This window comes from Dendrobates tinctorius, unplaced genomic scaffold (assembly GCF_039654945.1).
Source record: "Dendrobates tinctorius isolate UK_male_01 unplaced genomic scaffold, ASM3965494v1 ptg000162l, whole genome shotgun sequence".
Taxonomy (NCBI): Eukaryota; Metazoa; Chordata; class Amphibia; order Anura; family Dendrobatidae; genus Dendrobates; species Dendrobates tinctorius.
The window spans coordinates 34,337,423-34,363,971 of record NW_027361829.1 but is presented as its reverse complement, the minus strand read 5'-3'; the positions used below and the strand labels follow the sequence as shown (position 1 = coordinate 34,363,971).

Below are 26,549 nucleotides of genomic sequence, written 5' to 3'. Positions count from 1 at the left end.
ATGTGGCTTCTTATTTCTTTTTAATTATAATTCCAAAAACAACTAGCTGAGTGCATTCAAGGATAGACATGCTTGGAGAAATTCTGCTAATTTTGGTGTTAGTTACATGTCAGAGGATTCAAGTTTGGATCACCAAGGATTCCCCCCAAAAATTAGCTGCAGTGTCTTATAAAGGGTAAAAAGTACTCAGGGAGAGAACTTAAATGCAAAAGTCTTGCTGCTCGGTACAAAAATTTGATAAAAAATATTTTCGAGTTAAGGTCAATAAATGGGCACCAATACAAAGACTATCACACAGTAATAAAGGCAAGGTGGTGGGTGTTTATTATATTTCTCAGCACACTACGACATCTGTTAGTAGAGTCTGTAATCCTTACTCAAGTTGATACTTTCCAGTTTCTCTTCCAGGTGCTGTCAAACTGTGGCTATTTGTCACGGGGGCTTAGTTCAACTAAGGCTGAAATACCCGGGGCCCCTGTGGTGTCCCTTTTACTAGGGGAAACCCTGTCTGACCCTCAACCCAGGGTTTTTGCTGAAGGTGCAAATGCCTGAGCCTCCGACCTTTCCTTATCTCCTGCTCAGCCCTGCACTTAACCCTCCACCCTCCACCCAGTGAGGAGTCACACCACCAAAGCTCCCACACAAATAATGACAGACAGGGAGAACTTAAACTGCACTGCGCCGCACACACACAGGAATAAACAGTAATGTGAACAGGGCACAACTAAACACAAATATGGGAAGGAGAAAGGATAACGACGGATCATACGACACCAGATATGAATCTCTCTCTCTTGAACACCTCCACTCCAGACCGGAACCACTTGGTATGAAACACAAGCTATAATCGGCGACGCCCATATGCCAGTATGACTATTTAAAGACCGTGGGCGTGACTAACCTTCCAACCTGGTCTCCAGCAGGATTAACCCCCGAGAGCCTGAAGATCAAACCGGCGCCACTGAGGCTATAGTGGCTGGAGGTGGAACTACCTCTGCCTGCCGGATGCTGTGGTGTGAACAGCGTCCGACATGACAGTACCCCGTCTTCTACGAGGGACCCCAGGGCCCTCAAGACTCATAGGACCCGGCTTGTCCGGATGACGACGGTGAAAAGAACTGACCAGCCGATCCGCATGTATGTCTGAGGCTGGAACCCAAGACCTCTCCTCTGGACCATACCCCCGCCAGTGCACCAAATACTGAAGAGTACGGCGTACTACTCGAGAGTCCACCACCTTGGCGACCTCGAACTCTAACTCGCCATCCACCATGACTGGAGGTGGCATCGGCGTCGTGTCCACCAAGCCTACCACCTTTTTCAATAAAGCCCTGTGAAAAACGTTATGTATTCTGTACACCGCAGGAAGTTCCAACCGATAAGCCACTGGGTTAATGATGGCAGAAATCCTAAAAGGCCCAATAAACCTTGGACCCAGTTTTAAAGATGGGATTTTGAGTTTTATGTTCTTCGTAGCTAACCACACCCATTCACCCACACACAGGTCCGGACCTGGCACGCGTCTACTGTCAGCCACCCGTTTGTACCTGGCACTCATGCTCAACAAACACTGTTTCACCCGCCTCCAGACTGATGACAATTGGGCTCCTAGCTGATCCTCCTCCGGGACACCCCCGGAGTCACCCTGACGTAAGGTACAAAACTGAGGATGTTGACCGTACACACAAAAGAATGGAGACTCTCCTGATGACTCTTGGCGGTGATTATTTAATGCGAATTCGGCCAGAGGAAGGAAAGTAGACCACTCCTCCTGGTTGTCGGACACAAAGCATCGTAAATACTGTTCTAGATTTTGGTTCATGCGCTCAGTTTGTCCATTAGACTGTGGATGAAACGCCGATGAATGTGACAACTTGATCCCCAACCTAGAGCAAAAAGCTTTCCAAAACCTCGCCACAAATTGTGTACCCCTATCAGATACTATGTCAGACGGTACTCCGTGGAGTCTGACCACCTCCTTCACAAATACCTGAGCCAACGTCTTAGCATTGGGCAAAGAGGACAACGCCACAAAATGCGCCATCTTTGAAAAACGGTCAACCACCACCAGGATGACCGTGTTCCCTGCCGAGGCTGGCAAGTCAGTGATAAAATCCATGGAGATTTCTGTCCATGGCCTATTGGGTACCCCCAGAGGCTGTAGCGTGCCAGCAGGACGGGTTCGGGGTGACTTAGCCCTAGCGCACGTGATGCAAGCTGCCACGTACGAGACCACGTCCTGCCGGATTTTGGGCCACCAGAAACGACGCGATACCAGCTCTAAGGTGCCCTTCACCCCTGGGTGACCAGCCAGTACCGAATCGTGGTGTTCCTTCAACACCTTAGGCCGAAGATGCAGGGGTACAAATGATTTGTTGGCGGGAAGTCCTGGTGGTACCTCCTCTTGGGCCTCGGCAATCTCCGCCTCTACCTCAGTCGTGAGAGCCGAGACCACTACCCCTTTCTGGAGGATGGGTACCGGCTCTTCCCGAGGTTCTCCCCCCGGAAAACACCTAGACAAAGCATCCGCCTTGGTGTTTTTAGCCCCGGGACGGTACGTCACAAGAAAATTGAAACGAGTAAAAAACAATGCCCAGCGAGCCTGCCTAGGAGACAGACGCTTGGCCGACTCCAGGTAGAGCAGATTCTTATGGTCGGTGATAACTGTGACCTGGTGAGCCGCCCCCTCCAAGAAGTGTCGCCATTCCTCAAAAGCCAGTTTGATGGCCAACAACTCCCTGTTGCCGATATCATAATTCCGTTCGGCCGGCGACAGCTTCTTGGAGAAGTAGGCGCATGGATGCATCTCGCTCAAGGACGAGCCTTGAGACAGTACTGCCCCCACTCCCACCTCCGACGCATCAACCTCTACCACAAAAGGTTTAGACACGTCTGGTTGCACCAGAATGGGGGCTGAAGCAAAACTATTCTTCAGACGCTCAAATGCACGTATAGCCACCTCAGGCCAGTTCGCCAGATCGGCACCCTTCTTTGTCATGTCCGTGAGCGGTTTGGCGACAGTCGAAAAGTGTTTTATAAATTTTCTATAATAATTCGCAAACCCAAGGAACCGCTGGAGTGCTTTCAGACTCTCCGGCCTCTCCCATTGCAACACCGCTTGCACCTTAGCGGTGTCCATTTTAAAACCGGCTGCGGACACAATATATCCCAAAAAGGGCAACTCCTGGACAAAAAAAAAACATTTTTCCAGCTTAGCATAGAGCTGGTTCTCCCGGAGCAACTGTAACACCTGCCTAACATGCTCCAAATGAGTGTCCCGATCGCTAGAATAAATGAGGATATCATCCAGGTATACAATCACAAATCTCCCCAGGACATGAGCAAATACATCATTAATAAAATGTTGGAAAACGGCAGGCGCGGTGGTCAACCCAAACGGCATAACCAGACTCTCAAAATGACCCTCAGGAGTGTTAAACGCCGTCTTCCACTCATCCCCCTGACGGACCCTTATGAGGTTATACGCCCCCCTGAGGTCCAGCTTGGAAAACCATTTCGCCCCCGCTACCTGGTTGAACAAATCCGGGATCAACGGCATTGGGTAGGGATCACGGATAGTAATCTGGTTTAACTCTCGGAAATCCAGACACGGGCGTAACCCCCCATCTTTCTTCTTAATGAAGAAAAACCCCGCGGCTACAGGCGAGGACGAAGGCCGGATGTGACCTTTGCTCAGACTCTCCGCGATGTAGTCTTTCAGAGCTTGTCTCTCAGGACCAGAAATATTAAACATCCTGGCCTTAGGTAATTTGGCCCCGGGTTTTAACCTAATAGCACAGTCATAGGCTCTATGTGGAGGCAGTTCTGAGCAACCCTTCTCAGAGAAAACATCCGCGAAATCCTGCAAAGCCTCCGGCAGGCTGGGCGTCACGGCGGACACACATGTGGCCAAGCAATTGTCTTGGCAGAAACCACTCCATTGTACTATGTCCTGAGTTTTCCAATCAATTACCGGGTTGTGCCTGGACAGCCATGGAAAACCCAGGACCATTTGAGCTGGGAGATTACGGAGGACCCTACATGTAACCGACTCAGAATGTAGGACCCCAATGTGGAGTTTCACCTCTGCCACAAACTCAGTAATCTCCCCTTGAGGGAGGGGAACAGCATTAATGGTCACCACCTGTATGGGGTGAGGAAGTTTTTCGATCTTAAACCCAGCGGTGTGTGCAAACTCCTCATCTATGAGATTGGTGGCGGAACCGCTATCCACAAACACTGATATAGGTAGCTCTCTGCCGGCGATAATAACCTTGGCAGGGAGCATACATTGAGATACCATCATGGAGGATATGCATATGCTCAGTTGGGTCTCCTCCATACCCTCTGAGCTTAACAGTTTTCCGCCGGTGTGACCCTCTTAGGTAGTACCGGGCAAACGTTAACATAATGACCTCCTTTACCACAGTAGAAACATACTCCGGGCTTCCGGAATCCCGGAGCGCGAGGCTGAACCTGTGCCACGCCAGCAATCTGCATAGGTTCAGGGGACTCATCTACTTCAACCACACCTGCACCTCTGTTTTCCCCCAGAGGTAGCGTCTCCTGTGCCCCCTGACGAAAACGGCGATCAATACATATCACCAAACTCATGGCAGACTCCAATGATGCCGGAGTCTCATACATCAGGAGGGCTTGTTTCACCCTCCCTGATACCCCATGAATAAACTGGCTCCGCAGTGCTGGGTCATTCCACTGTGTGTCTACAGCCCAGCGGCGAAATTCCGAACAATAGTCTTCTGCCAAGCGCTCCCCCTGGCGGAGGGCGCGGATTTTAGATTCCGCTAGAGCCAGTCGGTCAGGGTCATCGTAAATGAGCCCGAGGGCAGAAAAAACATTATCGACCGAATGAAATGTAGCAGAGTCAGCTGGTAAGGAAAATGCCCATGCTTGGGGGTCACCACTCAGTAATGACAACACCAGCCCTACTCGCTGGGCCTCATTACCTGAGGATATTGGCCGCATGCGGAAGTATAATTTGCAGGCCTCCCGAAATACGACAAATTTGCTGCGATCGCCTGAAAATCGTTCTGGCAGCGGAAACTTCGGCTCTGCACCGATACCTGCAGATGCCGTTTGCACCTTTGCTACTACCAGGCCCTGCTGCTGAACTGCCCCTTTCAACTCGGAGACCTGTATGGACAGCGCCGCCAACTGGCGGGTTATGGAATCTAATGGATCCATGGACTCCTGAAAAAATGTGGGCCGATTATAATGTCACGGGGGCTTAGGCTGGTTTCACATTAGCGCATTTTCAGCGCGCGCACGGCCGGGGGTAGCTCCGCCCCCGAGCCGGCTCTCTGCCCGGCGTGCCCGCCCCTTCCTTGTAGCGCCGCCTCCTAGCGGACAGCGGCGCCTGCGATCGGCGCACCCTATCTTTAGCATAGGGTGCGCCGATCGTGCGCAGGCCGTGCGCTAGTTGCGCTTTGACCTGCGCTGCGCACTTTTGACGGTGCGCCGTGCGCGCCAAAATCCGAAAAGTTTGATTTTGGCGCGCACGGCGCACCGTCAAAAGTGCGCAGCGCAGGTCAAAGCGCAACTAGCGCACGGCCTGCGCACGATCGGCGCACCCTATGCTAAAGATAGGGTGCGCCGATCGCAGGCGCAGCTGTCCGCTAGGAGGCGGCGCTACAAGGAAGGGGCGGGCACGCCGGGCAGAGAGCCGGCTCGGGGGCGGAGCTACCCCCGGCCGTGCGCACGCTGAAAATGCGCTAATGTGAAACCAGCCTGAGTTCAACTAAGGCTGAAATACCCGGGGCCCCTGTGGTGTCCCTTTTACTAGGGGAAACCCTGTCTGACCCTCAACCCAGGGTTTTTGCTGAAGGTGCAAATGCCTGAGCCTCCGACCTTTCCTTATCTCCTGCTCAGCCCTGCACTTAACCCTCCACCCTCCACCCAGTGAGGAGTCACACCACCAAAGCTCCCACACAAATAATGACAGACAGGGAGAACTTAAACTGCACTGCGCCGCACACACACAGGAATAAACAGTAATGTGAACAGGGCACAACTAAACACAAATATGGGAAGGAGAAAGGATAACGACGGATCATACGACACCAGATATGAATCTCTCTCTCTTGAACACCTCCACTCCAGACCGGAACCACTTGGTATGAAACACAAGCTATAATCGGCGACGCCCATATGCCAGTATGACTATTTAAAGACCGTGGGCGTGACTAACCTTCCAACCTGGTCTCCAGCAGGATTAACCCCCGAGAGCCTGAAGATCAAACCGGCGCCACTGAGGCTATAGTGGCTGGAGGTGGAACTACCTCTGCCTGCCGGATGCTGTGGTGTGAACAGCGTCCGACATGACACTATTCCTTTAATACCAAACTTTCGTGGGTATTCATAATTCACTATAAGTACCTAAATTCCTATTTTGACTTTGACGATTATTGGCCAGACTAAACAGGCCGGCAATCAGGCTTATAAATTGTTACCAGGAGCATATTGTTTAAGAGCACATAGCGTGTTCGAAACGCGTTCAGCTATCACCAGGCACGCTTCCTCCGCTATATCCGGCAGAGTATGTCTCAGCAGCTCTGCCATGTTTTTAAAAGGATATAAATAAAGCAACTTGATTTTAATTATGGAAGCTGGATCTTCCCTCTCCTACATACGTCTATTCCAACCGTCCGGCAAAGACGTGATTCCATGCTTCAAATTCCCGAGTATACTGGGAACCAACTAAAGGGTGAGCTGAACGAACTTTTTCCATTTCATATAATTAAATATACAATACATGTAAATCAGAAAATCACAATTCTTGGAATACCATACAAATGACGCACAGCTAATGCATGAACTTTTGACACCCTAATCTTTTGATGTCAAGATGACTTTCGTTTCACAATAATCTCAATAGCATTGTTACATTGTTCTTCCACTTGTGTCTGCGGTCTCACATTTGGCTCTATTCTCATCCTGTGAAATGTCAATTCTTTCTTCACTAATATACCAGACAAAGGAAAATGTCATTCATAACTCCAGGTCTTGTTGTGAATAGGTGTTGGGTTTTCTTTTAGCCTACTAACAAATATTATAATCTTATTTTTCCCCATCTAAAATGCACACAAACACACTAACAGCCCAAACGGCATATGAACAGCATATGGACATGCTCATTCTCCATCATCTGTTGTTTAAAAATGCCGTCAATCAGAGGATGTGGTGGCGACAATATGCATAGTCTATGAGGAAATCAAATCAAACTACGAAAAACCGAACTGATATCCAAAATTTTATTGTTAAAACATATACAAAAATTGTATATATATGCACATGTATGTATATAAAAGAAGGGGTGGGATCACAATACCCGAATGGAGGAATACCGGAAAACAATATGGCATCAATAATTATAATTACAGTAGAGTGTCCTCAAATGAAATGCAAATATGAAGATCATTGAGTATGGAATAGCACATATCATGATAAAAATGTACTGTAGTTTAACCAAAATGTATACAACATAGCATGATTAAATTGAAAGGTATAATGACCAATAATGTATATGAACATATATTTAATTGCAGACTAGTGCCAACATAAAAAAAGTATATAAATATATAGGTACATAATTACATGATGCGCGTTTATATACTGTGAATAAATGCCACTCTATATGCACCAATGTGCTGTAGGTTAAATAGCCATGCCATACTGCACACACCTGAGAAAAACACAAGTTAAATAGAGAACAATAAAGTATACAATGCCACAATGCACTTTAATATATTTAAAACTAGTGCCACTTTCTATGCACCAATGTGCCGCAGGTAAAGTAGCCGTGCCATAATGCATACAAATATAAGAAACACATGTTCAGAAAATAGCTATAAATACCTAATGTCTGTTAATGCCAGGTTCCCAGTACACGTCCGACCCCGACGCGCGTTTCGGCGTCTGCCTTCATCAGGATGGCCCTGATGAAGGCAGACGCCGAAATGCGCATCGGGGTCGGACGTGTACTGGGAACCTGGCATTAACAGACATTAGGTATTTATAGCTATTTTCTGAACATGTGTTTCTTATATTTGTATGCATTATGGCACGGCTACTTTACCTGCGGCACATTGGTGCATAGAAAGTGGCACTAGTTTTAAATATATTAAAGTGCATTGTGGCATTGTATACTTTATTGTTCTCTATTTAACTTGTGTTTTTCTCAGGTGTGTGCAGTATGGCATGGCTATTTAACCTACAGCACATTGGTGCATATAGAGTGGCATTTATTCACAGTATATAAACGCGCATCATGTAATTATGTACCTATATATTTATATACTTTTTTTATGTTGGCACTAGTCTGCAATTAAATATATGTTCATATACATTATTGGTCATTATACCTTTCAATTTAATCATGCTATGTTGTATACATTTTGGTTAAACTACAGTACATTTTTATCATGATATGTGCTATTCCATACTCAATGATCTTCATATTTGCATTTAATTTGAGGACACTCTACTGTAATTATAATTATTGATGCCATATTGTTTTCCGGTATTCCTCCATTCGGGTATTGTGATCCCACCCCTTCTTTTATATACATACATGTGCATATATATACAATTTTTGTATATGTTTTAACAATAAAATTTTGGATATCAGTTCGGTTTTTCGTAGTTTGATTTGTTTAGTTTTCCGAATTATCCTTTATTTGTCCATAGATGTGCATAAATTGGTTTATTACAAGTAATATATTTAATCAGGATAAGCACTATTGTCTTGGAATTCTTTTTGTACTTATAGTCTATGAGGACAGGACAGTTTGTATCAGCAATCTAACTGCAGATTAAAGGGAAGCTATCACCAGAGAATGATCTGTTGCTTTTGTCTTACGTATATTCTTGGCAATGTTTTTTTTTTAAATATCACAATGTGTATTAAAAATCTTACAATTTTGATTTCGACCACTAAGGTTCTTTTAGACTCTAATGTTCTATTGTTTCAGGAACAACACATGTACATAACCACAATGAACAGAATCAGATTCAATCTTTTCTACTGAAGCAGCTAATGATCCTGTGCAAAGGTCATTGTGACGGGCAGGCAAGCAGGGTCAGCTGTGACATTGACTATTGTGTTAGTGGATCCTGTGTCTTCAGAGGTGCTACCTGTCATTCTAGTCCTACCTCTGATAATTAAGAACCTACTGAATTCACTTCCCGAAATGACAGGAAATAGGAGTCCAAAATTAGTACAAGCGTCCGGTGTGAAAATTGCAAGATAACTACTTTTTTCAAATAAAGATGGGAACATGACAAAAAAAACAACACACTTTTTTTTTAAATACATATAACACAAAAACCTAATTCACACAGGCTATCTTCCAATAATATCTCCCCTTCAATGCTGATTTCAAATGACAGAGCAGCAAACTATATGAACGTTGGGTCTACTAGGTGTGGGGATCCAGGAACAGCTTATCCAACAGAACCAAGTCTTCCAAGTTATGCCTCTCGCAATACTAAAGCTATAAAAGAGACATAGAAATATATCATCCCATTGTGGATTTTACTTTACTGGAAAATCATTTTTTGAGTTCATCTGGACCTAATGTGAAGTGTATATAAAAATGCCAACATGAAGGCAACACGAGAAAACAGTCCACAAAAACATTAGCTGGAGTGCCCTACTATGTAAAGTGTTAGAGACATCCTGAGGGACTTGTCTGAGGGTAATCAAACTCATATTTAACAGTTGGGATGCTAAATATTGTTTGGCGGAGAACGAAGGTTGATGTATGAACTAGCAGGTATTGATTACATTGTCTGTCCGCTGTGCGACCTTTCCAACACTTGCACATAAAGCACTGCGTCTGTGAGAACCCAAGCTGGGAGGTTTATGAAATTAGCTCCTCTAATGTGTTTAGGATTACAACCACAACTGAATCCAACTGCTTTTCTGATTACTGTCACTTCATTACTTTCCTTGGCAGTAAATTTATTTTGTGTCTCGATGATTTAGTTTCAACAAATGTTACTTGTAAGGGTGATTTCCAATGAGATTGGATAGTCAGGTCTTCCATCTGCAGGTTGTTTCTATGAGAAGAGTGAACTTGAGCTACCCTCCCACTGAGCCGTCTGGATCGCCTAACTTATGTGTCTGTCACAGACAAGATATTTTCCTGGAATGTGGAATTTTTTGGAAACTTTCCAATGCACCTAGAGCTGTCTAGGATCCTGTTTGAGATACTATGCAAAATCATTTACTAATAGATACTGGATAAAAACCATAGGCAAAGACTTTTCTGTCTGATTTTTCAGTGATCATTATTCTTCCTTCATGCACTCTTGTCAACTCTACAGGTGTACTCTAAAAAATGAGAACCGCAGGGAAACTTGGAAAATCTACTGGGTGCCACGGACACTCGCAATGAAGCAGCGCTCCTGTAAGTTTTCTTGTGGGTGACACATAGCTGCTTAGTCACACAGAGGTTTGGCACTGAAATGCACATGTTGAGGGCATGAAAGACGTACGTAGGCCTAAAAAACAGGTCATGACTAAGTGAAACATTTTCATGAGTGTGTGATCAATAACTCTCTGAAATAGTATTTGTAAAAGCGTACAAGTATACATAATGCTGTATTACAGATTTATGCATATGTGGTACATTGTTCATCATCGTTAATGGGCCTTTGCTGAGCTACAGCAAGAGCATGGGTAATAGAAGTCATCTGACCATATCAATGTGTATTCACGAGCCCATACTAAACCTCCATGTGCTTACGATTTTATACAAAAGGAATACAGTTTATTTTTTATATTCCACCTATTCCTATTTTGCAGCACTTAATCCATTCTGCAGATGGATGGATACATCTATTTTACTACTTTCAAGTACAAAAATCATGATCTGAAAATATGTAAAAACAAAAAAATACCAGTAATATGAAATAATGGCTAAAGTGTGGTTTAAGAAAAATAAAAATAAGGAATTAAATACTACAAGGGCATAACCATCTTACCAATTCTTGACCATCCTGCTGCAAAGGTAAAAAGGTGGATTCCAAAATGTTGATTTGCTCATTACTAAGTTTCTGCCACAGTCCAATCAGTAGAATTATCAGTTGTGTTGCAGTCTTCAGCTTTATAAATGCCCGAAACAGGCCGTTCTGCAGTTCTTCGGTGGCATCTGCTATACCTATAACCTACAGGAAAAAGGGATAGTTCAGATGATCTCATCTATACAACTGATCACACGTGCAACCTAGAAAACACAACAGGACCATTGAGTACAGGCTCTTTATAGAGAGGAGGAAAAAGTTAACATTATTTTCAAGAGGAATCTACTTCATTCAGGAATGGCTTTTTTTGTTTTTAGAGGCTTCTTTTTTCTTCCAGAAGCGTTTTTAAAACTGCCTTGACAAGGTATTGAAGTGGTTCTAAAAAGGTCTTTCATACATTTTTTCGGCAAGCTTTTTGAAGGTTTTCAGCTTTATAGTGTCAAGTTTGGAGCAGACTGGATAAGGAATCTGCATCCCTTTTTTTTTCCTAAGGTGATATTTTCATAATCTCTTTGGAAAACAGCTCGAACACTGGTCGCATGAACAGCAAAGTGAATTTTCCATTGAAAACCAAAGAAAGAGTATTCAAAAAATAATAGAAGCAGTTTTTGATACTGATTTTGGAGCATATCTGCTTAAAAGTTCTCCTAAAAAAATGTCATGTGACCCTAGCCTTGGCAGGTGGGCATGAACTTTGGCTGCACAGATCAGTATCATGGAATCCATAGAATTCTTTGACCCCATGTTGTGTCGCCATGTTACTCCACAGTTAGAAGTAGACAGTAATTTTCTTTTTTTTTTTTTAACGGATGCCATATAAACTGAAGTTTGCTCCAATATATTGCTTCTTGAGGCTTCTTGAGGGAGAATAAAGTGCTACAAAAAGTGCCCTACAGTAGCCGATAAACAAGCTTTACATCGCAGTTCTGCGGTATCCCTAGCTGTGTAATATAAAAGCTTTGTGATCCCGATAAAGCTCATCAAATTGTTTCGGCGTTGTAGCATTATCACCATGATACCATTTCTTTCCAGGTAGAAACTGTGCTAACTACATGTTTAATATCCAATGAGACTATTGTATTCATTTACTAATCCATACAAACAATAAACCTAATATCACATAGCAAAAGACACAGTTTTTTCCAGCAGCAATTTTTATAAATGGCTACCAATACAGATCTGTTCTTTCTTACCTTTCCTCAGTGAACCTGTCCTCAGGATAGTAAGACCCTCACTAATGCATGGGAGTAAAGAGCCTTGCCTGAAGAATTCCATTTTAACTTCCTAGAGTAGTCCAGCCATTAAGTTTTAGTAGGAAGTGCAGGGGTGGGCACTGCAGCTCCAGCTCTCCAGTCTCTCCTCCCTTTTCCTCGCCAGCTACCAGCCTCCAGTCTCTCACTGACAGGTCAGCCTCCTCTGCTCTAGATTTTGAGCAGATCAATAGTCTGGATTTCGCAACATCATTGGAAGCTTACTGCTTTCTGGAGGCAGGTCACTGAAAGAAAAGTCTTCTTCAGAGATTGGAGGCTCGTGGTGGGCAGGCTGGAAAAAGCCAGAGAGAGGCAGGAGAGCCGGTAGTGCAGTGTCCACCCCCTGCAACTTCAACTAAAACTTCAAATGTGGGGTCCTCCATGAGGTCAAAATAAAATTCTAAAAGCAAGGTCTGGACTGAATAAGAATTAAAAGCTCTGTGCTAACAGGAATGCCCTGTTGGGAGAAGATTATGGTATATGTGGACAACCGGTGGCTGTGATGTGAGCTGCAGCCGCTGCAGTTTTACTAGCACGTCACAATAATGTGTTCACTTTAACCCCTCCACGACCAATGACCTATAAGTACATAATCAGTCATTTCACTGAATTTGATGCGGCCTCTGGTGCTGAGCCCACTTCTTCCCCTGCACATGACAGCGGTCATGTGGCTCTTACAGCTGTGGGTGGATCCGCGATCCACCCACGGCTGTTAACAAGTTAAATGCCACTGTAAATCTCTGACGGCGGCATTTAACATCAGAATATTAAACATCAGAAAATTGCAGCTTGAAGACTCCTAAGGAGATTATTGAAGTTAATAAAAAATGTAAGAAAAAAAAAAAATATTTAGTACGGCTGAGTTCATAAATGCCCAATCTATCAAAATATAAAGTAAATGAATCTGATTGGTGAATGACATAACGAGAAAAAAATTAAAATGCCAGAATTAAAATGTTTTGGCCGCAGCAACATTGCAATAAAATGCAATAAGAGTCAATCAAAGCATCATATCTACCCCAAAAAAGTATCAATAAAAATGTCAGCTTGGAGCACAAAAGCTAAGCCTTCACACAGCCGCAGATCCCGAAATATGGAGACGCTACGGGTCTCGGAAAATGGTGACATAAGCAAATTTTCTTTTTCTTATAAATTTCGGAATTTGTTTTCACTAGAGTTGAGCGACTTTTGTTTTTTTAGGGTCGCGTTTCGTTTCGTGAAACCCGACTTTTCCAAAAGTCGGGTCGAGCAAGATCGTCCGATTATAGGGAAAAGTCGGGGTCGTCCCGAAACACGAAACCCAATGTAAGTCAATGGGGAATAAAAGTCGGCAGTGAGAGGAGGACAGGAAACACACCTACAGTGCCCATTTGAATGCCAAAAGCATCAATTCTTCTTACTTAAGCTTGTCAACCTTAATTAACTTCATAATACAAGTTACGCACAGAAAAATGGGGGTTATTTGGCTAAAGTTGTGGGGGGGGAGGGCTGGCTGCAGGTTTTCATGTGCCCTGGGCGAAAGAGCGCCCCTTTAACACATACCACAACTCATCAATGATCATGCTCCGATACGGCAGAGAAATAGCGGTATAGTACAATGAAAAATACTTCACTTTTTACATCTCATGACGAGGCCCATCTATTTCTCCATACAGAATCATTGGTCCCATATAATGTTTGAAACAGTATATGATGAGCTCCACATAATGCTACAGTATATGTTGGTCCCCATGGATGAAGCTCCACTGTCTTATGGGCCCAAATAATGCTCCAAACATAATGGGCCCCATTTCTAATGCTCTAGTGTATAATGGGCCCTGTAAATGCTGCTCCAGTGTCTGATGTCCACCTTTGGAATGTTCCAGTGTATGGTGGGTCCCATCTATCATTCTCCAGATTATAGTGCTCCCCAAAAATTGCTGTCCCAACATTGAAAACAATCAAATAAGTCTCCTCGCTAGGGAATCCCTGGACTAGTCTGGACTCCTCGTCGTCCCCATCTTCCATCTCACTGCACAGTATTTCAACCTTGCAAGTGCTGTGATCCTGAGCAAGCAGGGGGGCCCACTCGTTGGCGACGGCACTGGCACAGGGCCCCTGATAGTACGGTGGTGTGTCTGATGGCGGGTGGGCCGAACCTGCACTTTCATCTGCAGCTTCCTCTTTGTCACCGTGTAAGATGGAACTGTATATGGGAAGGGTAACCTGAGTTTCATCAGGGTCAGATTCAGGCCGTGTAGCGTGAGAGGGGAATGTAGTGGTCTGGGTCAATGTACCAGCAGATTCATCGAGCAGTCGCTGGGCATCAGTGCACTTGTGTCGCCCCCAGGAGTACGGTCGCCACAGTGGCATTACCTTCCTCCTAGGGAGTGTGATGTCATGCTTGGGAGCAACGAAGGATCTCTCTAGCAGGTTAACTGATTGGGCGGCGTTATTCCCACGAGTCATGACCCTCCAAACAGCGTTCATGAAGGCAAAGTGTTTGTTTTACGTGGGCAGTATGGTTGCAAAGCTGAACCTTAAAGGAATGTCCAGAAAGGCACCACCAGGAGTGGAGCCTACGGTTAAATTCGACTCCACCTGGGAAACCTCAACCATGCCAGCTACAGAACAGATGCACACATTGCAAGCTTAATTCCGTTAACGAACGAAACTCCGTCATGCCTCGCGGTCCGAGTCCGGCTTACTAGAGGGACACGTGAGGCTCTGGAACATGAGATTGGCCAATAACTGGTGTGTCATGCCCTTACATGTCCGTGGCTGCATGTGCGCTACACTGAAAAGGCCAGCGTTTGTCGCTTACAGGTGCAGATAACCCGCTGAACAACGTTAGTGATGGGGATTACTGAGTGATTACAATTATTACCCGCGAACAATGATTTCCCAGTAAGTGCAGGTCAACTGCAGTTCCGGAATTAGGCCTAACCGTCATTCCTGAAAAAATGAAAAACTTACGTGTGCAAACCACAGGTGCTGTAGCTTGCCAGCCGTTCTCACGCCCAGTATGGATTACACGTGATTGCACAAAGGTTAGAAAGGGTACCGTATCCCCAGATAACATGTATGGATAGCGTACACATTCAAAATATATGTCTCAGGAGGCAGGCTCAGACGGTGTTAGGCCCAGTATGGATTGCACGTGATTGCACAAAGGTTAGAAAGGGTACCGTATCCCCGGATAACATGTATGGATAGCGTACACATTCAAAATATATGTCCCAGGAGGCAGGCTCAGACGGTGTCAGGCCCAGTATGGATTGCACGTGATTGCACAAAGGTTAGAAAGGGTACCGTATCCCCGGATAACATGTATGGATAGCGTACACATTCAAAATATATGTCTCAGGAGGCAGGCTCAGACGGTGTCAGGCACAGTATGGATTGCACGTGATTGCACAAAGGTTAGAAAGGGTACAGTATCCCCGGATAACATGTATGGATAGCGTACACATTCAAAATATATGTCTCAGGAGGCAGGCTCAGACGGTGTCAGGCCCAGTATGGATTGCACGTGATTGCACAAAGGTTAGAAAGGGTACCGTATCCCCGGATAACATGTATGGATAGCGTACACATTCAAAATATATGTCTCAGGAGGCAGGCTCAGACGGTGTTAGGCCCAGTATGGATTGCACGTGATTGCACAAAGGTTAGAAAGGGTACCGTATCCCCGGATAACATGTATGGATAGCGTACACATTCAAAATATATGTCTCAGGAGGCAGGCTCAGACGGTGTCAGGCCCAATATGGATTGCACGTGATTGCACAAAGGTTAGAAAGGGTACCGTATCCCCGGATAACATGTATGGATAGCGTACACATTCAAAATATATGTCTCAGGAGGCAGGCTCAGACGGTGTCAGGCACAGTATGGATTGCACGTGATTGCACAAAGGTTAGAAAGGGTACCGTATCCCCGGATAACATGTATGGATAGCGTACACATTCAAAATATGTCTCAGGAGGCAGGCTCAGACGGTGTCAGGCACAGTATGGATTGCACGTGATTGCACAAAGGTTAGAAAGGGTACCGTATCCCCGGATAACATGTATGGATAGCGTACACATTCAAAATATATGTCTCAGGAGGCAGGCTCAGACGGTGTCAGGCCCAGTATGGATTGCACGTGATTGCACAAAGGTTAGAAAGGGTACCGTATCCCCGGATAACATGTATGGATAGCGTACACATTCAAAATATATGTCTCAGGAGGCAGGCTCAGACGGTGTCAGGCACAGTATGGATTGCACGTGATTGCACAAAGGTTAGAAAGGGTACCGTATCCCCGGATAACATGTATGGATAGCGTACACATTCAAAATATATGTCTCAGGAGGCAGGCTCAGACGGTGTCAGGCCCAGTATGGATTGCACGTGATTGCACAAAGGTTAGAAAGGGTACCGTATCCCCGGATAACATGTATGGATAGCGTACACATTCAAAATATATGTCTCAGGAGGCAGGCTCAGACGGTGTCAGGCACAGTATGGATTGCACGTGATTGCACAAAGGTTAGAAAGGGTACCGTATCCCCGGATAACATGTATGGATAGCGTACACATTCAAAATATATGTCTCAGGAGGCAGGCTCAGACGGTGTCAGGCCCAGTATGGATTGTACGTGATTGCACAAAGGTTAGAAAGGGTACCGTATCCCCGGATAACATGTATGGATAGCGTACACATTCAAAATATATGTCTCAGGAGGCAGGCTCAGACGGTGTCAGGCACAGTATGGATTGCACGTGATTGCACAAAGGTTAGAAAGGGTACCGTATCCCGGATAACATGTATGGATAGCGTACACATTCAAAATATATGTCTCAGGAGGCAGGCTCAGACGGTGTCAGGCACAGTATGGATTGCACGTGATTGCACAAAGGTTAGAAAGGGTACCGTATCCCCGGATAACATGTATGGATAGCGTACACATTCAAAATATATGTCTCAGGAGGCAGGCTCAGACGGTGTCAGGCACAGTATGGATTGCACGTGATTGCACAAAGGTTAGAAAGGGTACCGTATCCCCGGATAACATGTATGGATAGCGTACACATTCAAAATATATGTCTCAGGAGGCAGGCTCAGACGGTGTCAGGCCCAGTATGGATTGCACGTGATTGCACAAAGGTTAGAAAGGGTACCGTATCCCCGGATAACATGTATGGATAGCGTACACATTCAAAATATATGTCTCAGGAGGCAGGCTCAGACGGTGTCAGGCACAGTATGGATTGCACGTGATTGCACAAAGGTTAGAAAGGGTACCGTATCCCCGGATAACATGTATGGATAGCGTACACATTCAAAATATATGTCTCAGGAGGCAGGCTCAGACGGTGTCAGGCCCAGTATGGATTGCACGTGATTGCACAAAGGTTAGAAAGGGTACCGTATCCCCAGATAACATGTATGGATAGCGTACACATTCAAAATATATGTCTCAGGAGGCAGGCTCAGACGGTGTCAGGCACAGTATGGATTTGACGGCCCAGATTACACAGTGGAGGAGCAGGGAGAAGTAAAGATTGCAAATGCTGGGGTCCTGCCCAAGCAAGGGGGGCCAACTCGTGGGCGTCGGTACTGGCACTGGGCCCCTCATAGTACAGCGGTGTGTCTGACGGCGGGTGTGCACCACCACCGTCAGAGACACTTGATTGCACTATGAGGGACCCTGTGCCAGTGCCCGCGCCCAAGAGTTGGCCTACCCACCTGTCCAGGGCAACAGCACTCGCACGGTGTCGTGCGCTAGGTGGTGACCCCGGCCATGGGGGGGGAGGCAGCACAGTTAGGGAGTTTTAGAAAGTGGCATATGTTGATGTTGGACATTCAGCTGATGCAAAAGGCGAAATAGGTCAAGTCCCAGGAAGAGGTGGACCAAAGCAAGCCATTTTTCTGTCACCCTATGTGTCATCAGGGGAAGGTGGGACAAAATCCTTGGAAACCCATGCATGGTTCATTTTAATGAAGGTTAGATCATCCACATTTTGGGTTGACAGACGGGTCCTTTTTTCTGTCAGGATTGATCCAGCTGCACTGAAGACTCTTTCCGATAGCACACTTGCAGCTGGGCAAGCGAGCTCCTGTAAGGCATATTGTGCCAATTCAGGCCAGGTGTCCAGTTTAGCGGCCCAATAGTCAAAGGGGAATGACCTGTGTGGGAGAACATCGATATGGGAGGAAAAGTAGTTTGTAACCATGGTTGACAACTGCTGTCTCCTGTCACTTTCCATCGATGCAGTATTACCAGTTGTGTGAGCGGTATTTGAAAAATCAGTCCACAACATTGTCATGAAACCCCTGTCTCCAACGCCACTTCTGCTGTGTGCACCACGAACACCTCTGCCAAGCTGCCCCCGGCCCGTACGGCTCGTGTGAGAACCATCACCGCTGCTGTGTGCTGGGAATGCCTCAAGCAACCGATTTATCAGAGTTGCTTGTTTATTAGCCAATATTAGGTCAAGGTTCTCCTGTGGCATGATGTTTTGTAATTTGCCTTTATAGCGTGGATCCAGGATGCTGGCCAACCAGTAGTCGTCATCGTTCATCATTTTGGCAATGCGGGGGTCCCTTTTTAGGATCCGCAAGGCATAATCTGACATGTGGGCCAATGTTCCCGGTGTCAATGATGCACTGCGAGTGCTGGTTGGAGGAGCACTTTCTGGCAAATCCACATCCCTCCAGTCACGCACAAACCCTGTACCAGACCTTGCCACGCCAACATTTTCACTTGCCCCATGAGATGCATCCTCCTCCCCTAAGTAATCATCCCCATCATCATCCTCCTCCTCCTCTTCTTCCTCCACCTCGTCCAGGAGAGGTCCCTGAGCAGACAATGGCTGAATGTCATCAAGGATTCCCTCCTCCTCTTCCTCCTCATCAACATTGGCTGCAGACGCCTGCTCCTTAAGGTGCGTCAAAGTTTGCATGAGCAGACGCATAAGTGGGATGCTCATGCTTAGGATGGCGTCGTCTGCGCTTACCAGCCGTGTGCATTCCTCAAAACACTGAAGGACTTTACAGAGGTCTTTCAGCTTCGACCACTGCACACCTGTCAACTCCATGTCTGCTCTCAAAGTGCCTGGCCGTGTATCCTCCCACAAATGCATTATGGCCTGCCTCTGCTCGCACAGCCGCTCCACCATGTGCAGGGTGGAGTTCCACCTTGTTGCAATGTCGATAATGAGGCGGTGGTTGGGAAGGTGGAGCAATCGCTGCAGCTTCTGCATACGAACGGAGTGTACAGGCGACCGGCGGATGTGCGCGCACAGTCTTCGCACCTTCTGGAGCAGGGCTGTTAACTCCGGATAATTTTTGAGGAAGCACTGCACCACCAGGTTCAAGGTGTGAGCCAAGCAAGGTATGTGGCTGAGTTTTGAAAGGGCTATGGCTGCCACAAAATTATGGCCGTTATCACTAACTACCTTGCCTGCCTCAAGATGTACACTGCCCAGCCATGACTCAGTTTGTCGCTTCAAGTACTCGGCCAGCACCTCGGCGGTATGTCTGTCGCCCAAACACATCATCTGCAACACAGCCTGCTGACGCTTTCCACTAGCTGCTCGATAGGGGGACACATCGTGTGCAACAGTGGCAGCTGCAGATGGAGTGCTCGTACGACTGCGCTCTGTGGACGAGCTTTCGCTTCTGGAGGAGGAGGAGGAGGGTGGAACGCCTACAGCCAACTGTTTCCTATACCGTGGGCTAGGCAGCATTGTCCCACCACCGTTGTCCCCTGTGGACCCTACAACCACCACATTAACCCAGTGCGCAGTGATGGACACGTAACGGCCCTGGCCATGCAGACTGGACCATGCATCAGTTGTGAGGTGCACCTTTCCGCTCACTGACTGCTTGAGTGCATGGACAATGCGGTCTTTCACATGATGGTGGAGGGCTGGGATGGCTTTGCGAGAGAAGAAGTGGCGACTGGGTAGGTCATAGCGTGGTACTGCATAGGCCATGAGTTCGCGGAAAGCTGTGCTTTCCACCAACCGAAAGGGCATCATCTCAAACGAGATTAGTTTGGCAATGTGGGCGTTCAAACCCAGTGTACGCGGATGAGAGACTGAGTACTTTCTTGACCTACTCATAGTGTCTGGGAGGGTGAGCTGGACTTGAGAGCTGCATATGGTGGAAGTAGCGGTGGACAGGGCGGACTGAGAGAGGGTTGATGATGGTGATGGAGTTGGTGTTCTTTCTGATGGCCTAGAATCAGTCTTTCGTTGATATAACAGTGGGATTCCCCGACTGCTGTGGCCTTGCAACGACACCTCAACATTTGCTGCTGTGCTAACCGGTGGGCTTACAGTGGGGGAAACAATGTAGCGTTGATGACTACCTTCGTTGTGATCAGTTGCACATGTGGCACTTGAGGTTTGGTGTTGTGTCCACGCTTGCAAGTGCATGCTGGTTAAATGTCTAAGCATGCAACTGGTATTCAAATTTTTCAGATTTTTCCCTCGGCTAAAGGTCTTTGCGCACTTCTTACAGATAACCTTGGCCTGATCATGAGGATTTTGTTCAAAAAAGTGCCACACTGCACTCTTCCTACTTTGGCAGACATTTTGCGGCCTAGCACGCTGTGATCTTTTGACCCTCTGGACAAGCTGTCCAGCAACTCTTTTGATGTTTGGAACCTGTCTTTGGAGTGCTCCGGGCCTGCCAGATAACAGCTGTTGCGATGTCGATGTCTGCTGTGGATGCTCCTCATCTGAGCTATTGGAAGCAGCACCCTCTTCCCCCAATGGATGCCAATCTGGGTCAACAACTGGGTCATCCATCACCTCCTCTTCTATGTCATGTGCACCTTCCTCTGTGTCACCGTGTATGGTGGTATAGTGTGCGGGAAGGGGCACCTGAGTCTCATCAGGGTCAGAATCTGGCTCTGTACACTGCGAGGACAATGTAGTGCTCTGAGTGAATGTACCAGCAGAATCATCCATCAGCGGCTGTGCATCAGTGCACTCCATGTCAGATTCATCTTGGCCTGGGTAATTCACCATTTCACTTGATAATCCAGGCATGGTATGTGAAAACAGCTCCATGGAGTAATCAGTAGTATGGCCTGCGTCATCCTTCAATCTTGGTTGGGGTGAAGGACACAAGGAAAGGTGTGGTTCATGAACATGAGCCTCCAATGACGACTCAGTGCTTTTACTTTTTACAACTGAAGAAGAGGAGGCGATAGAGCTGGAGGCTGAGTCAGCAATGTAAGACAAAACTTTTTCCTGAAGCTCTGGCTTTAAAAGCGGTTTGCCAACTCCTAGAAAACTAAGCGTTCGAGGCCTTATGTAGCCAGACGATGACGCAGGCTCAACACCTCCTGCATTCGGTCCTATTTTGCTCTTGCCACTACCATCAGATCCACCACCAACACCATCATTACCAGCTGCCAACCCCCGCCCAATTCCACGGCCTCTTCCACCAGCCTTCCTCATTTTTGGTAGAAATGTAGACAAAATCCAACAAACTATATAGTATGTAAAACAAGGTACAAGGTGTCTATAGGACAGGGGAGATTTTGAATTTCTGCACACACTTTTGGACACTGGACACTTTTGGATTGTGTGAGGCCCACTGATATCTGAGCGCTATGTGACAGGCTCGATGGCACAGCTGTGACCTAAGTGACTAGAGAATAAGTGAGATTTTGAATCTCTGCACACACTTTTGGACACTGGACACTTTTGGATTGTGTGAGGCCCACTGATATCTGAGCGCTATGTGACAGGCTCAATGGCACAGCTGTGACCTAAGTGACTAGAGGATAAGTGAGAGTTTGAATCTCTGCACACACTTTTGGACACTGGACACTTTTGGATTGTGTGAGGCCCAATGAATATCTGAGCGCTATGTGACAGGCTCGATGGCACAGCTGTGACCTAAGTCACTAGAGGATAAGTGAGAGTCTGAATCTCTGCACACACTTTTGGACACTGGACACTTTTGGATTGTGTGAGGCCCAATGAATATCTGAGCGCTATGTGACAGGCTCGATGGCACAGCTGTGACCTATGTGACTAGAGGATAAGTGAGAGTTTGAATCTCTGCACACACTTTTGGACACTGGACACTTTTGGATTGTGTGAGGCCCAATGAATATCTGAGCGCTATGTGACAGGCTCGATGGCACAGCTGTTACCTAAGTGACTAGAGGATAAGTGTGAGTTTGAATCTCTGCACACACTTTTGGACACTGGACACTTTTGGATTGTGTGAGGCCCAATGAATATCTGAGCGCTATGTGACAGGCTCGATGGCACAGCTGTGACCTAAGTGACTAGAGGATAAGTGAGAGTTTGAATCTCTGCACACACTTTTGGACACTGGACACTTTTGGATTGTGTGAGGCCCAATGAATTTCTGAGCGCTATGTGACAGGCTCGATGGCACAGCTGTGACCAAAGTGACTAGAGGATAAGTGAGAGTTTGAATCTCTGCACACACTTTTGGACACTGGACACTTTTGGATTGTGTGAGGCCCAATGAATATCTGAGCGCTATGTGACAGGCTCGATGGCACAGCTGTGACCTAAGTGACTAGAGGATAAGTGAGAGTTTGAATCTCTGCACACACTTTTGGACACTGGACACTTTTGGATTGTCTGAGGCCCAATGAATATCTGAGCGCTATGTGACAGGCTCGATGGCACAGCTGTGACCTATGTGACTAGAGGATAAGTGAGAGTTTGAATCTCTGCACACACTTTTGGACACTGGACACTTTTGGATTGTGTGAGGCCCAATGAATATCTGAGCGCTATGTGACAGGCTCGATGGCACAGCTGTGACCTAAGTGACTAGAGGATAAGTGAGAGTTTGAATCTCTGCACACACTTTTGGACACTGGACACTTTTGGATTGTGTGAGGCCCAATGAATATCTGAGCGCTATGTGACAGGCTCGATGGCACAGCTGTGACCTAAGTGACTAGAGGATAAGTGAGAGTTTGAATCTCTGCACACACTTTTGGACACTGGACACTTTTGGATTGTGTGAGGCCCAATTAATATCTGAGCGCTATGTGACAGGCTCGATGGCACAGCTGTGACCAAAGTGACTAGAGGATAAGTGAGATTGGATTGCTTTTAAAAAAGCAGTTTGCGGAGCAGTGGGTAAACAGCAATGCCAGCCTGTCAGGAATCCTTAGAAGGCAGCCCAACAACCAACACCACTGATACACCACTATATAGCCTCCCCTTGCACTGCACACACAGTGACTGGTGTGTTGTGCAGGCCAAATCGCTAGCAGCAGAAGCAGTTTTTTGGTCTTCTTCCCTGCCTAACGCTCTCCCTACAGAATCAGCAGCAACCTCTCCCTATGCTAAGATCGGCAGAAGTAAGATGGCGGTCGGCGTGCACGCCCTTTTATACCCCCTGTGACGCCCACCAAAGCAAGCCAATCACTTGCATGCCCTTCTGAAAGATGGTGGTGACCCGTGCCTATGTCATCACGTTGCCCACAGTGTCCGTGGATCCTGATTGGCTGAAAAAGAGCGCAAAACAAACTTTTGAAACGCGACTTTGGCGCGTAAGTCGCCGACCTCGCGGCCGACCTCATCCTAGGGTCGGGTTTCGTTTCATGAAACCCGACTTTGCCAAAAGTCGGTGACTTTTGAATTTTTTCGACCCGTTTCGCTCAACTCTAGTTTTCACCACATAAATAAAAAAGAACTTATACATGTTTGGTGTCTATGTACTCATACTGACCTGGGGAATTATATTATCAGGTCAGTTTAAGCATTTAGTGAACATGTCAAATAAAAAGCCCCAAAAACTTTGCGGAATTGCACTTTTTTTTGCAATTGTACCACACTTGGAATAATTTCTCCATTTTCCAGTACACTATATGGTAAAATCAATGGAGTCATTCAAAAGTACAACTCGTCCCACAAAAAACAAGCCCTCATATGGCTATATTGACAAAAAAATCAAAAAAGATTTGGCTCTGGGAAGAAGAGGAGGAAAAAACAAAATATGGAAAATAGCCCGGCGATAAAGGGGTTAAATCATGAGCAATTGGAGGCCTGAACAAAATTTGTGGAAAACTATGGATTGAAGCACCTGTGTCTCTTTATTTCAACATTTTATAATTAGAACAATTAGACTGAATTTAATTTTATAGTTTATAGTGTTTTCACAGGATACCAATGGTACAAAAATAGCAGAGGGGAGTGAGTAATTCACCAATTCTGGTAATATTTCATAACCTTTGTGACTATGAGACTCTTCCTGTTACCTGTGTCTCAAACATCTACTCTCCACGTAATACTGATCATAATAAACTAGCTAATTAATAATAGTATAATATAATACACTAGCTATTGAGCCCCTTCTATGCCGGGTGGCGAGCATTTTTATTGGTACATTTAATAAAATGGCGATCATGGTATGCGCATGCGCTGACTCCGGCATCATTTTATTGAATTAATGTACTACAACATCAACATAGAAGTGTGCACTAATAATGGGATAATGGCTTGCCCACTGCTAGGCTGGCGTTGTAGTACAATTATTCAATAAAATGGCGCCGGAGTCAGCGTGCGCATATCCAGTGCCATTTTGTTGAAGACTCAGTTTCTGCAAATTTGCATACACAGTGTACTCAATAAAATGGTGCCGTAGTGCAGTACGCGCAGAAGCTGGCTCTGGGGTCACACTGAGCAGCTGCCACCTATCCCGGCTTTAAAGAGAAGGACACATCCACCATTATATATAAGATACCTGACCAGTGTGGGATCCATCTCTGGGCTTTTTATCTGCTAGGAGAATAAAAGGGATGATTCATCTGCAATGAATCTTTGGAGATTGCAGCAGCCATGAATCTGCGAACAGGGGGTACAGAAACCTGGTATTCCCAAAAGATGACTCTGAAGTGGGACTAAACCACTAAAAGACCAATTTCCTTATGATGCATATTCCTTATGATCATCTGGGTAACAATACAGAAATATATTCACTGAGTTTTCTTTAAGCCACATAAAGAAAAAAATAATACTGGGAAACTATTCTGGAAATAGTTCATACTACGGGCCTCTAAATTTAGGCTCCAGATGATGCGTTACATTAGTGACGGGATAACCAAATGTAACTTTTAGATACAGAAAACCAATCATTTCCGAAAATTGCCTGTGATACATCCTTTCTATGATGTCTACTGAGAGCTAGAAGGAAGGGGGTTACAGGAAAGAAGTAACATTTTGTAGGCAAGTGACACAATATACAACACCCAAGTGGCAGACAACTGGTTACATTTCCTTCCACTTTACAATGTAGGAGAAATGTGTGATCTGATGAGCTGCGTATAACGGAGGAATGTTTCCTATATTAGAAATCTGGCATGCTTTACAAAATATATACAGCTCAAGGTAAAACAGTAATACTGTCATAAAAAGTCTGTATAAGTTATGCAGAGATTTTATTACAAGAGCTTAGAGACATCAGTCTGTTCAGGATGTACTAACATCACTAATCGCTATGCAGAAAACGCTGGATATAACTCACAATGGTACAGCAGTACAACAATCAGATAAAACACACAAGGTGGTGGGGAGTATATGTAACCATAGGGGGTGCAGAAGATACAAGCATACCGGGCCGTATGTACGTTTGGCCTCCATAGTCTCTTGCCAAGTGGACAGTAATACTAAGTATTCTTTTATGAATCGCAAACTGGAATATTTTAAAATGAGTCCAAGAACATCCAAAACAATCAGGATTTCCTACTGTTCAAGGAAATGTACCCAAGCTCTATGCTTTTCAGGCTATCAGTATGTCATCATGTGTTAGACAACCCAGAATGTCCTTCTATACAGCAGAACAAGAAGCCATGAGAGGAGCACCAAGGGGTGTAACTGTTGGAACCGGTGATAGATGTAACTGTAAAATCTATCAGCCATTTCGTAGTTGATAGTGATTACTGAAGCAAGGCTATAACTTCTAGATTACCCGGATGCAAGAAGACCCCCCCCCCCGGATGTACGCGGGTGTGACTTGTGTTAATAAAAACAAACAGAAAACTATAATCAATGTCAGTCCAAGGAGAGTTCTGTATCGTTACCCGCCAAAAATGAATAGCTCCCTTTCATAAGAGAAAGAGGCAACCCAGCGACATCAGGTTTAGCACATTTCGTCAGTTTATTGATTTTTATTCCTGTATTGTTTTATCCATTTGGTAACATCTTTGTATATCTTTATAAACACTGCCTACTTTCTGGTGTAAATATAAAAAAAATGGAATAGCTTAG

At 45.7% G+C, this 26,549-nt stretch overlaps 1 protein-coding gene across 4 annotated transcripts in view; it reads right to left on the bottom strand.

Annotated features, from left to right (window-relative positions):
- Positions 1-26,549, bottom strand: part of BBS9 (Bardet-Biedl syndrome 9) — a 649,391-nt gene that overhangs the window by 126,980 nt on the left and 495,862 nt on the right. For all 4 annotated transcript variants that reach the window (XM_073549956.1, XM_073549955.1, XM_073549957.1 and 1 more), the window contains one exon: positions 11,008-11,190. In XM_073549956.1, the coding sequence (XP_073406057.1) occupies positions 11,008-11,190 (183 nt within the window). The remainder of the gene's footprint in view (positions 1-11,007; positions 11,191-26,549) is intronic.